At 42.8% G+C, this 11,387-nt stretch overlaps 2 protein-coding genes across 2 annotated transcripts; one reads left to right on the top strand and one right to left on the bottom strand.

Moving 5' to 3' along the window:
* On the top strand, positions 1-3,624 carry ubxn11 (UBX domain protein 11). Its single transcript, XM_070911888.1, has 14 exons — positions 1-71; positions 167-207; positions 626-742; positions 924-1,024; positions 1,112-1,154; positions 1,247-1,329; positions 1,415-1,520; positions 1,629-1,846; positions 1,937-2,014; positions 2,088-2,211; positions 2,311-2,414; positions 2,527-2,600; positions 3,227-3,376; positions 3,459-3,624. Exons 1-14 carry the CDS (start codon positions 1-3, stop codon positions 3,622-3,624), a joined length of 1,476 nt encoding a protein of 491 aa, XP_070767989.1.
* A 2,167-nt stretch (positions 3,625-5,791) lies between these two features.
* cep85 (centrosomal protein 85) lies at positions 5,792-11,105 on the bottom strand. Its single transcript, XM_070912207.1, has 11 exons — positions 11,016-11,105; positions 9,592-9,722; positions 9,266-9,383; positions 8,950-9,135; positions 8,263-8,415; positions 8,000-8,154; positions 7,766-7,883; positions 6,899-6,949; positions 6,705-6,812; positions 6,323-6,566; positions 5,792-6,190 (listed from the first exon to the last, which is right to left on the bottom strand). Exons 1-11 carry the CDS (start codon positions 11,088-11,090, stop codon positions 6,039-6,041), a joined length of 1,491 nt encoding a protein of 496 aa, XP_070768308.1. The 5' UTR covers positions 11,091-11,105; the 3' UTR covers positions 5,792-6,038.
* Between the last annotated feature and the right edge of the window lie 282 nt (positions 11,106-11,387).

Here is an 11,387-nt window from a genome sequence, read left to right as displayed (position 1 = left end):
ATGAGCTCACCTTTGTCGATGCTGAAGAAAACGAGGCGCGCTCCTCTGCAGGGCCCTCTGAGCGAGCGATGGTAGGTTCACACTCCCTGGGAAATATCCCAATATATGTGCTAACTTTACTGTGCAGGAAACATAACTTGCACATTCAATTGTGTTTGACCTGCAGGGGCAGACAGAAAGTGCCTTTCAGGAGGAATATGTTGAAAGGTATGTTGCTTGTCAAATCTTATACTAAACATAAAGGTGTGACACTGAACTGAGGTATTCAGATCCTTAACTTAAGTCAAAGTACTAATACCACAGTGTAAAAATACTGCATTACAAGTAAAAGTCCTGCATTGAAAGTATATCAGGAAAATGTACTTGAAGTATTACAAGTAAAAGTACTCAATGTAGAAAAATGGCCCCTGTGTTATATATTATATCATTAGATTATTATTATTCACGCTTTAAGTGTAAACAGCATTTTACAGTTGTTGGTTGAGGTGGAGGTAATTTTTAACAACATGTAAAGCTACAACTAATGATTTTTTGCTCCCCGTATCAGGTGAATATGTTCTCTTTTTAAATCCCTGTTTTTGATAGTGTTTCATAGTTTTGTGTTTTGTCTTTTTTTTGTTTTCAGAATTTAAGGCAGCATTGGCTGATGAGGATGAATCCTCTGATCCACATCCTTCCATGACCTCTCACACTGCAGCCAATCCTGCCTCCACTTCCAAGTCAAAAGCCCCATTAAAGAAAGGTATAAGTTACTACAAAGTTTTTTATTCCAAAGCCAACTATGTCTTCTTTTATCTGTTGTTTATCTATAGTTTATCACACTGAACATCTAAGCCTAAATGTAATCACACTGTAGGCATTGATTGTTTTTTACTTAGATTTTTCAAGGATGTTTTTACGTTCTTAAACACTCTGATATTCAGGTGCTGCACCGAGCGACTTTGAGCTAATGTCTGCAATGATGCAGCGGGTGACCCTGCTGGAGAAAACAGTGAGGAGCCAAGCACAGGAGATCGAGCACAAGGTGAACACACACACCTCCTCCGAATGAACAGAGAAATTGTGGTGACAGACACCAAAACATGTCAAACTCTCACTTTAAATTCCATAGGATAAAAGGATTTCAGTCTTGGAGGAAAAACTGAAAGAATCAGGTAACATCTACAGACCTGAGTTTGATATTCCCCATATACTTCTAGATAAAGGGGTTTGATTGTGGCTATGTCTTACCTGTGTGTGGATTTAGATCTGAGCACCCATGATCTGAGAGGCAGAGACAATCTTGAAAGAAGGTGCCAACAGCTGCAGAATCAAGTGTGTGAAATGGAGGTAAGTTGATTTAATAATGCTTGAGATTCATGTGTTTATATTGTGATTTACACCATGCTGAATGCTGCTGATCCCTATCTTGCAGATCTTTCTAAATGACTATGGTTTGATTTGGGTGGGAGACGGGGAGGGCGGCGACTCAGCTGAAAGAGAGCAGCCACGTAACTTCGAGAGAGGCCTCTGGCAGCCAGGTAGTTTCCATCTTCCATCTGTCTTCTTTACAGCCTTCAAGCTTTCCCTAAAAACCGTATCTTCCACCTAAAGTGATTCCCAACACGCTGGGTATCTTTCCTGTGCAGACGCCTCGGTGGTCAGGACCTTCCACATGAACTTTGACCTCGTGCTGCAGAGGATCAAGGAACTGAACGTTCTCGCAGGCGAGGGAGAGTGTTTTGTACAATCCACAGCCACAGGGGCACAGTTGGCAAAAAAGGATCCCATTCAACTGAGTCTCTACAGCAACGGGATTGTCATGTTTGATGGTCCTTTCCGCTCTTATGAGGAGCACAGCACCCAGGTTAGCTTAGTAAATATGCACAGGAAATGATTTACTACTTTAAACTGGATTCTTTGGTGGTTCAAATCCTCTTTTTTTGGGTCTTTGCAGGAGTGCATGCGAGATCTGATGGAAGGGTACTTTCCATCAGAGATTCAAGACAGATTTCCAGATGGTGTTCCTTTTGAGGTTTGTTTCTGCTTGTCTGTGAGCGAATGTGTAAATGTGCAACTTTGCTACTTTTCATAATTTTTTCGTGCAGGTTCATGACAGGCGAGATGAGGAATTTATCTTCAGGCTACCGTGGGATAAATTTCCTGGCGAAGGACAAGCCGTACGTGGGGGGAAAGATGAATCATCAAAGGCTGTTGGCTCTCTGTTTCCTGGTCTGTCCCACAAACATCACACTGACACTCTCAAAGGCTGCACCTGAGGCGGAAATCCTCAGTGTTCACTGTCGTTGTCATGTTTTCTCCTGTCCACAGGTAAGAAGCTGAGCATGGACCAGTTCCTGAACAGGTTACCAAAGGTGGTAGTAAAGGCTGGTCGTGTGATTGATATCAGGGACTCGCTGAGGTCTACCCTGCAGGTGAGCAGAAGCAAAGAAGATCCACTTTATTCCACTATTAGTGCCTGTCTGTGCTTATGCTGAACGTACACTCACCACAGTTTGCTCATTATCTAACAAGTACTTTCATTAGGGTTCATCTGATGCCCAGAGCAGCAGCTCTGTGATCCTCATCGACACACCGGCACTGCAAGCCATGAAAGAGAGGTATTCAAAATGTTGGCATCCATTATGTGAGCACACTGATACACAATCAACTGATTTACCAGTTTACCATTACAAACTGTCACCCAGACAAGCATTTGTTCAAATCCATAGAAATGTGTTTGTAGAGGATATTCCAACATTTCTAAAGATACTAAATATGTCAGGATGAATTTTGGGTAAACTATAAAATGATGCACAGATCTACAATATCTACGAAAAGGTATGGCCTCAAAAAATGTTGCATCTTGGGTTTAATAAATCAGTCAGTGTAAGATACAAGATGTACTGTATATATGATGTTGTCACATCATTATGTAGCTTTACAACTATGTAGAAGCTACAAGGAAAAACAGGGTTTATGGGGTTAAAGGAATTACTAGATCCAAGAACACACCACTGTACATGATGTAAAGGCCGATTAAAATGCTGATGTGGGTTAGGATTGTCAAGATTGTGGAGATTACTTTATGCAGTGGTCTGAAAAATAGGGCAGGTCATCACTGACAGCCAGCACTCGTTAGCTTGTGACGGGGTCTAGGATTTAGATCTGTGACCTCCTAAAGGAGTCTCAGACCAGTCTGAGCCTTTATTATTAAGTCATGTGTGTTTGAATTGTTGCCGTACAGACTGCAGACATCCAGCGCTGGCCGGCCCTCGTCTACCCGTGATGTTATCACACTCAAGGTGAAGTCAGAAGATGGGAATCATACTTACGTATTGAAAATGTGCTTCTCAGAGACCATCGGCTGCCTGCGACAGCATCTGGACAAACACAGGTGAGACCACATCCTCCTGCACTGACAATCTACTGTCTTTTACAACGTGTGATGCTGGTTGCTTGTATTTTTTGGATTACAGAGAGGGTGGTCTCCCTGGTTACGACATCATCAGCACATACCCCCAGTGCTGCTACGATGACGACTGCCAGACGCTCCAATCATGTGGGCTCACGACTAACACTACTCTGCTGCTGCGAAAGAGGCCACAGCCTCATTCACTGACTGAAGTCAATAAAAGAAACTAAAATGGTTAATGGGTGACTTGAAAGGGATTTCTTCTTTTAAATGAGCCTTTTTCACAGCAGGCATTTTGACTTGTCATAATAGCAAAAGCCCAGGTGTTATTAATAACAATGATGGCTCTGTTCTAGTCAAGAGTCCCAGTAAACTATGACTTCGTGACAGTGAGCAAGCACAATGCCAGGACCCTGAAACTGAATGGTATTCAGTCATCATTAATTTTATTTACACCTGTTTTTCTACTGTGACGTGGAGATGTCTGCTGTGAAAAAGGCCCACTGAGATCTTCACGCTTGAGTTATAGAAACTCCTGTTAATGTTACAGATATAGATGCACATATCCAACCTTTTCTCTGGCATCATTTTTATGTTACGTAACATGAGGCCTCTAAAAACTGAGTTGGTGGTCCACCGTGACTGAATGAATGTAACCGATAGCAGAAACACTAAACTTTATGACACTAACAAAGAGTATTTTATGTGGCTCAATCATGTCATGGTTGATACCCGATCCGCTTAATAAGACAAGTATCACGGCCGATATGGGCATATCGAATCGGTGCACCTGTAGCTATAGAAAGCTGGTACTCATGGCTTTGTGCACAGAGGGGATGAAAATACTGCAGTTAAAAATCAATCAAAATGAAATCAATTGATATTCAAAAAAAATTAAAACAAAACAAAATGTTGAAAATCTTTATTTCTAAAATATGCAAATACAAACAAGGACAAAAGTATGAAAATATAAACATCTTTTTCCCTTTTGCAAAAACACTTGAGATGTTAAGGCATGCGGAGCCTGGCTTTCCACAGATAAACCTTGTGCTACTTGAGTTTTTAAAAAAGGTCCCATGAAATGAAAAATGGCTTGTGTGTGTTGTTCTGTATAATTTGCATATTTTTATATTAAAATCCCTTTCTCTTCCTGTAAAGTGTCATGTTTTTTTTTTTTTAAATGGCTTATCCTGCACTCAAATATAAAACTCCATCCAGTACAAAGTGATTGGAGATTTAGGGGTGATCCAGCCAACCCCTCCCATCAACATCACGTGGAATTAAAACACGTCCCTCTTCTTCCTCAACCACTGCCGCCAATCATGTCCCTCTCGACATTAAAACCCAGCCCCGACATCTTATATAACACATCAAACCACAGGAGAAAAGGACTATTTAAAAGCCACTTCATGGGACCTTTACACATTGTGGATGCCAGGTTTGCTCAAACACATTAGCACATTGTTACAGCAACACATGAGGAGGACCCACTGAGTTGTCAAAGCAGACAAAAAAATAAATAATACTGAAGATTAATACTGTTTCTCAGTCATAACGTTTAACAGTTAACCACTCTGTCAAATACGAGTCAGCTATCGTCAACCTGAAAAGTACAGTATACTGTGAAGTTATTCACCTACAAACATCACACAGACAGAAAAGAAAAGAAAAGTTTCAACTAACTTACTTTATCTACCAGCAACAAAAACAGTGTAGGGGCCTCCACAAGCTCTGTGATGTGGCCCAAAGTTATCTGCTACATTCAGAGTCAGGGAATGTATTGACTATCCTACACTGAGAGAAAGGTCATATTGGAAGAGTCAGCTGCAAACAGCCCTTTGTGGTTGGTCTAAAAATGAATTAGCATCGTGGGTTGCAAACGTGACAGAAAGGCACATGTTGGTATTCATTCAGAACAAGGCCTGCAGCTGAGAGAAGCGCTCACAAACATTCACAGCCTTGCACAACTGCTTCGACCAGAGTTTCTTTGGTAATAAAACTGTTGGAGGCCTGTTGGTGTTGAGAAGCTGATTTGGTATTAAATCCTTCAGAAGTCTTATACCTCACAGCAGAGTTTGTTACAGTGTTCGCCATTTTAAATAATGGCATGTTAGTAACATTTCCTTGTGAATTCAGTTAAAAGAGGAGTTAAGATTAAAATATTTTCAGTTGATTGTCAACCACTTCTTAAATAATTCCCCTTGAGAGGGAAATTAAGATTTAAATAAATTATATTTGTGGGACTTCTACACAAATAGTTATCCACTAAAGTGGAACAAAAAGTATAAGACTGTTTGGTAACTGACAGTATCATGTCATCATTATTAAAAAAACACACACACACAATGCTTAAGTATCAAGTATTAGAGGTAAGTTATTTCCTGTTAGCCCTTGGACTTAAATAGATGAACTCACCGGGGGGATGTGGGGGTCTGAGCTAGAGGCAGGTGGCTTGAGAAACGACATACAGTCAGTTGAAAGAAGGAGAACCTAAACCATTTGGGCTTTCCTCTGTCCTCATTTTCAGAAAATTAAAACGAGTCCTCTTTCTGACATTCAGTAACTGAAAGACAAGCCCGTTTTAGAGGCTTCAGGACGTGAAGGGGGGCTTTCGCAAGTTTCTTCCACCATCTGGGCAGCACGGTTATTGGGTGATGCAGTTTTCTCCCATATCCTGAGCGTAACGGTCCAGGATTACATTGCGTAGCTCCTCAACGTCTCGACGGAGCTGCTGAGCTTCAACCAGCTTCTTCTGCAGCACCTCTGGATTCATCCAGTCCTCGCCCTGCTCTGCCACTGGTGGGGGCGCTGGAAAAACAAAACATGACTCTGATTCATGTTGTCCAATTTCCCCCCCCTGATCACATTGAAAGAGAGGTACCTTAGCTCTTTTATCAGCAAGAGAGGGAGTAGAATCCAAGTGCTTACCTGTGAGACCAAGCAGCAGGGAGAGGTTGGGGTCTTGTCCCTGGGCTCTCTGGGTCAGAATGCTGCACAGGGAGCGCAGGTCACTGAGGCAGGAAGCGATCTCTACATGTAGCCTCTGTGTGAGACGAGCCCCAGCTGGCTGCAGGGCCGAGGAGGCCTGGCCAGTGCCCCTCTGCTCTGGATCACTCATTTGCTCCTGCAGGGTCAGATTCTGCTCCATCAGTTCCTGGTTCTGCGCCGACAGCTGAAACACAGTAGTCAGCGTCAACATTATCCAGTCAAAGTGTCAGGCATTAATAATAAACCTGATCATGTATATAAAGGGTTCATGGGTTCTCTGCATACCATACAAAGAACCAGGATCATTTTTTTTTAATCTTACCTCCTTCATGGCTGTGTGGAGCTCTAATGCATTCTGCTCTTTGGCCAACACCTCTTCTCTGAGAGCCTGAGAGGTGCTCTCTTCCTGAGATATCTGCTCCTCCAAAGCCTGCAGACACAAACAATTAATGTCTCACAAATAAACAGCACAGTAACTGCACAAATCATTTAGACTCATTGTGACGAGACAAACACCTGGATCTGGGAGCCAAGCTGTTCCATCATTCGGTGCTGCTTCTCAATGACCTGCAAAGAGAAGAATTGAGCTTTAAAACAAAAACTTTCTATGTGGACGGAATGCAAAAATCAACTCCTACTGTTTTATAATTTTGATGTCAAATTATGTCACTCTTTGACTTCCCTGTTCTGGAGGACTGGGAGGTTGTGACCTAAGTTTTATGGGAATAACGTGTATGTGTGTGTGTGTGTGTGTGTGTGTGTGTGTGTGTGTGTGTGTGTGTGTGTGTGTGTGTGTGTTCATGACCCGAGGCATTTACTTTGCAGGTTAAGCACACAGCAAGCATGGCAAACATTACAGAGACATTTAAAAAAAAAAAAAAAAACCAGTAGCCACGCTCAAAAAACAATGACAAACCAGACTAACAAATATTGAAAGTGTTTTTACCCTTTGATGGACAGTTGCTGCTACATGCTTTAACCACGACATACTGAAACTTACTTCCAGAGAAATGAACACTTCAAACTTAACTGAACACACACTTCCTCTAAGCTCACTCACATCAACTTTTTGAAGCTGAAGTCATTTGGGTTCAAGCATATACACCGTAAAACTACAATTAGATTCCCATGCTAATATGGGAGAGGTCAATTTCAACCACTTCACTTGTTGTCCTGGTGTTTTGGAGCTGCTAGGTCTGTACAAGTGAAGCAAGAAGGGACATAATGACTTTATTGACAAACAGGTCATAGGGATTCATTCATTTCCTTGTACACATACTGTACTTCATGAATAAAAGCAGGCCGAGGAATATCAAACAAAAGCTGTCCCATGAGTATTTCAAGTACCCAGATGAGCTTTTAAAGAGACAAACAACAACAGACCTTTTTGAGTCTCTGCTGCTCCTCTCTCAGAGCGCTGTTCTCTCCTCTGAGCCTCTCGATATCCAGGGAAGGCAGTCTGGCCCCGTCCTCCAGGCCCTGCTGTACCCGCTGCTGCATACTGATGAAGACAAAAATAAAAAACACATAACACAGATTATGCAGTTATTACCGTTTGAATTAACACTCCCACTGAGAAGATGGCACTTTGTGTTGTCGGGCTGTGTGTGAACATACTCAGTAATGGTGGTCAGCAGGTCTCTCTCCCTGCGTTTCTGATCTTCCAGCTGTGCGTCTTTTTCCCGCAGTTGTGAGCGCGTCGTCTCCAAACAGACCTCCAACTCTCGTACCTTCTCTTGTAGCTGAGCCACCTGCTGTTCAGCCTCTAGAAGCTGATGCAAAAAACACATCCAGGTTTAATGATTTACACACTTTGACCCTAGTCAGTCAATCAGGAGACCCCGTAAGAATTGATGAAAGTTAAGCAGAACTGTCCTAACCTGCTTGTTCTGGCTCTGGTAGTCCTCCAAGGTGGGCAGGTCAGCTAGATAGCGCTCCAGAGTCTCAATACGCTGCTGGTTCTCTCTCTTCAGCTCAGACTCCTTCTGACACTTCTTCTTCAGGTTGTTGATGTGCTTGTCTCGACTGCGAATCTGCACACATAGGCAAATGTGGTAAGTAACAAGTAAGAGGTGCTACACCCATTCATGACTCACTCAAAGCGAGAACGTGTGAAAGCTGTTCCTACAAACACCATCACATGTTGGCCCCAGAGAGGCCGCTGTAGCACCTTTCTTTCATCCTTCTCTAGGAAAAAGAGTGAGTGAACTTGTTGAACCTACAGTTACAGGTAGCATGTAGCATCTATTTATGTACTGAGCTTAACAGGGATTTTATCAACAGCATCTCAGCATCTCTGAGGAGAGAACAGTTTCCTGTACAGTGTTTTGTTTCTATAATTTCAGCCATCTGGAACTGTAGTGGCAGGAAGCAGGAAACCGCTTCTCTTCATTACCAACATGAACAAAGTACAGACATTTAAATGCAATGCAATTCTCCACCAATAAAGGCCACTAAAATAGAAGCCAAGTGTACCGTTTGTAATACCTCAGTATATACTCTTAGTGCGATCTATTGTTTCATGTTACAGTGTATATGTTAGGAAGATGTGTCCGGCAAGCACAAACCCTCTCTTCCTGTTTCTTCATCTCCTCTGCATGTCTCTCGCAGGTTTCCTTCAGACTGTCAGTTAATCGACGTGTCTCAGCCTCGACTGCCCCAAGTCTGCGCTCTGCCTCCGCTTTTTCCAGGGCGACACAGTCGGTGCGCTCGGTAAACTGCGCCCTGAGGAACACATTCTCCCTCTGGGCCTCCTGTAAAGCCACCGTGTGATACGACAGTTTCAATCAAGGTTCTTGAGTGGAAATTGTTTGTAAGGATGACGACAGTATAACGCAGGGTTTTCAATGTCGTTTGTGGAAACTGATGCATGTTTTCACTAACCTGTAGCCGCAGCATACACATATCCCCATAAGAAGCTCCTCGGCCCAGGAGGGCTCCATGGACTTGCAGCTCGCTTTCCCTCAGACGCTGCTCTAACTGGGCCATATGTTGCTTTTGTCTGCATCACGACCAAGTCCAACCATCACCATCAACACAACAATAAATTAGCAACATTGTGAAAAAACAATCAGTTAAAAGCGCTCTACAGCCCCTGGCAAAACACAACATAAATACTAAATCTATCTTCCAATGTTAAATTACTTACAAAGCTTCCCTCCCCTCCATAGTGTCCCTACAGGAGCAGTAACATGATCAGAAACACTTGCCTCTCAATGATGAGTTCCTTCTCCTTCAGCAGACTCTCACTGGCTTTGACCAGAGCGTCCCACTTGCCAGACTCTGAGTGAACGGGCGTCGAGTACAAAGATGGGTACTGTCCCACTCCAGCACTCATCAGCTGTAACAAAAAGACAACGAGCGTGTGACAGTTGAAGCTGCATCATGTGGAGAAAATGTGCAATGGTGATAAAGATGCGAAGATTTACAACTGTACAATTTTAACCCTGAAAATCAATAAACTGCGTGTACGGCTGACAGGCTTACACTTTGTCTCAGCACAGTATAGATAGGGTGTAGTCCATGCAATCGTGGTGTCAACAGAAACACAAAAATAGTTGCACAAAACAAAATGCAAACAGCTCGGGAATTACCGCTAGCCTCGTTTAGCCTGACACCTGATGAAATTATTTTTATACCACAGTCATCTGACAACAGAGTAACAGATACTTTGTCAATAATAACATGGCCAGTTTGAAATGGCACACATCACAAAAGCGAAATAAAACTTGATGAGTGTCGAGCACTGCCAATCTCTCTTTAGGACACAACGCAATTCCACCTCAGTGACTATTTAAAGTCTCTCTTCAAACACACACTGAAAGCACTGCCAAATATCTGTGTATTCTGGTGCCCTGAAGAATACATACAGCACCATGAATGAATGAATGAATACTCCCTTCAAATAACAGCTTATAGCTAATTGTTAATTGTTAAACAGTCATCATGACTAAATATTTCAAGACGTTTCTTTTCTTCATACAATAAAAACCCTCCTGGGTCAAATCTGATTTTTTAATATTCCGCCCAAAACAAAATGTTTTTATCTTAAAGTGTCAATTCATGTGTCACCACACAGTATGTGGACGTGGCAACAGTCACTCCAGAGTGGTCAGCATCTGCTATGGGGGAAAACATGTTTTTACAACATTGCTGAAATGGTAAAGAGCTGTTGTGCAACATCTTTTTACAGGCTGCAAAAGGGAAGCTGTGACAAGCGTTGATCAAGCACAGGATTTTCTGAATTTAACATGAACTTTTTTTAAACAGAAACAGAAACCATCAAATCCTTTGAAGTTCTCGTGATTTTGATTTTGCTGATTGACTTAACAAATACTGCTATAAAATAGGACAAGGCGTCTGTATGGCTTCAGGCTTTGTTTAGAGGAACGTTATTTTTCAAACTACTGGCCAGATTTCAATGTCCACAAACACCGACTGCCCCACATGTCTACTCCAATGGCCTGTACCTTATCAAGGTGTTTTCCTTAGAAAATCCATCTCACTCTATTCAAGCAGCCAAGACTAGTTTGTTTTGCCACCAGTGTGAAAAAAATGTATTCAATGGCTACCCTCTGTTCTATGATCTTTACCTCTAGTGTGGTTTAATTTTCTACTTAGGATAAATGCTTACCTGCATTTGTTCCACTTGCAGGCGTAAACTCTCCAGTTGCTGCTTATGTTGCTGTTGTTGCTGCCAGCTGGACATTTCACTACATCTGTCCTGCCGCAATGGCTCATAACCTTTGGAGCCTGCATGCTCCCTCAGCAGAGCCTGTGTCTGCAGGCTGAGAGGGTTTGCATACACTCCAGGGGATCCGGCCGCACCAGGCTGACTGCCCCTCTGATTACTGGTTTCGGCTATGCCGGGAACCCCAGGCCTAGCTTCAGGCAGAACCTTATAGCTGTGCTCCATGCCTCCTCTGTAGGCCTCAGACACACAGTCTGAGGCGTCTCTAATCCCGGTCGTCTGTAATCGGAGTCTGACATCGGGGCATAACCCCCC

Source organism: Enoplosus armatus, chromosome 9 (assembly GCF_043641665.1).
Source record: "Enoplosus armatus isolate fEnoArm2 chromosome 9, fEnoArm2.hap1, whole genome shotgun sequence".
Classification (NCBI taxonomy): Eukaryota; Metazoa; Chordata; class Actinopteri; order Centrarchiformes; family Enoplosidae; genus Enoplosus; species Enoplosus armatus.
This window is presented reverse-complemented; position numbering and strand designations above follow the sequence as displayed.

Excerpts from the sequence above, each read along its gene's own strand:
- ubxn11 (XM_070911888.1), top strand. The coding sequence starts at position 1 with ATGAGCTCACCTTTGTCGATGCTGAAGAAAACGAGGCGCGCTCCTCTG. Across the intron at positions 1,847-1,936 it reads ATGAGGAGCACAGCACCCAG|GAGTGCATGCGAGATCTGAT; the intron begins GTTAGCTTAGTA and ends GGGTCTTTGCAG. Across the intron at positions 2,601-3,226 it reads CTGCAAGCCATGAAAGAGAG|ACTGCAGACATCCAGCGCTG; the intron begins GTATTCAAAATG and ends GTTGCCGTACAG.
- cep85 (XM_070912207.1), bottom strand. The coding sequence starts at position 11,090 with ATGTCCAGCTGGCAGCAACAACAGCAACATAAGCAGCAACTGGAGAGT. Across the intron at positions 9,723-11,015 it reads TGCAAGTGGAACAAATGCAG|CTGATGAGTGCTGGAGTGGG; the intron begins GTAAGCATTTAT and ends TTTTTGTTACAG. Across the intron at positions 9,384-9,591 it reads AAGGAACTCATCATTGAGAG|ACAAAAGCAACATATGGCCC; the intron begins GCAAGTGTTTCT and ends GTCGTGATGCAG.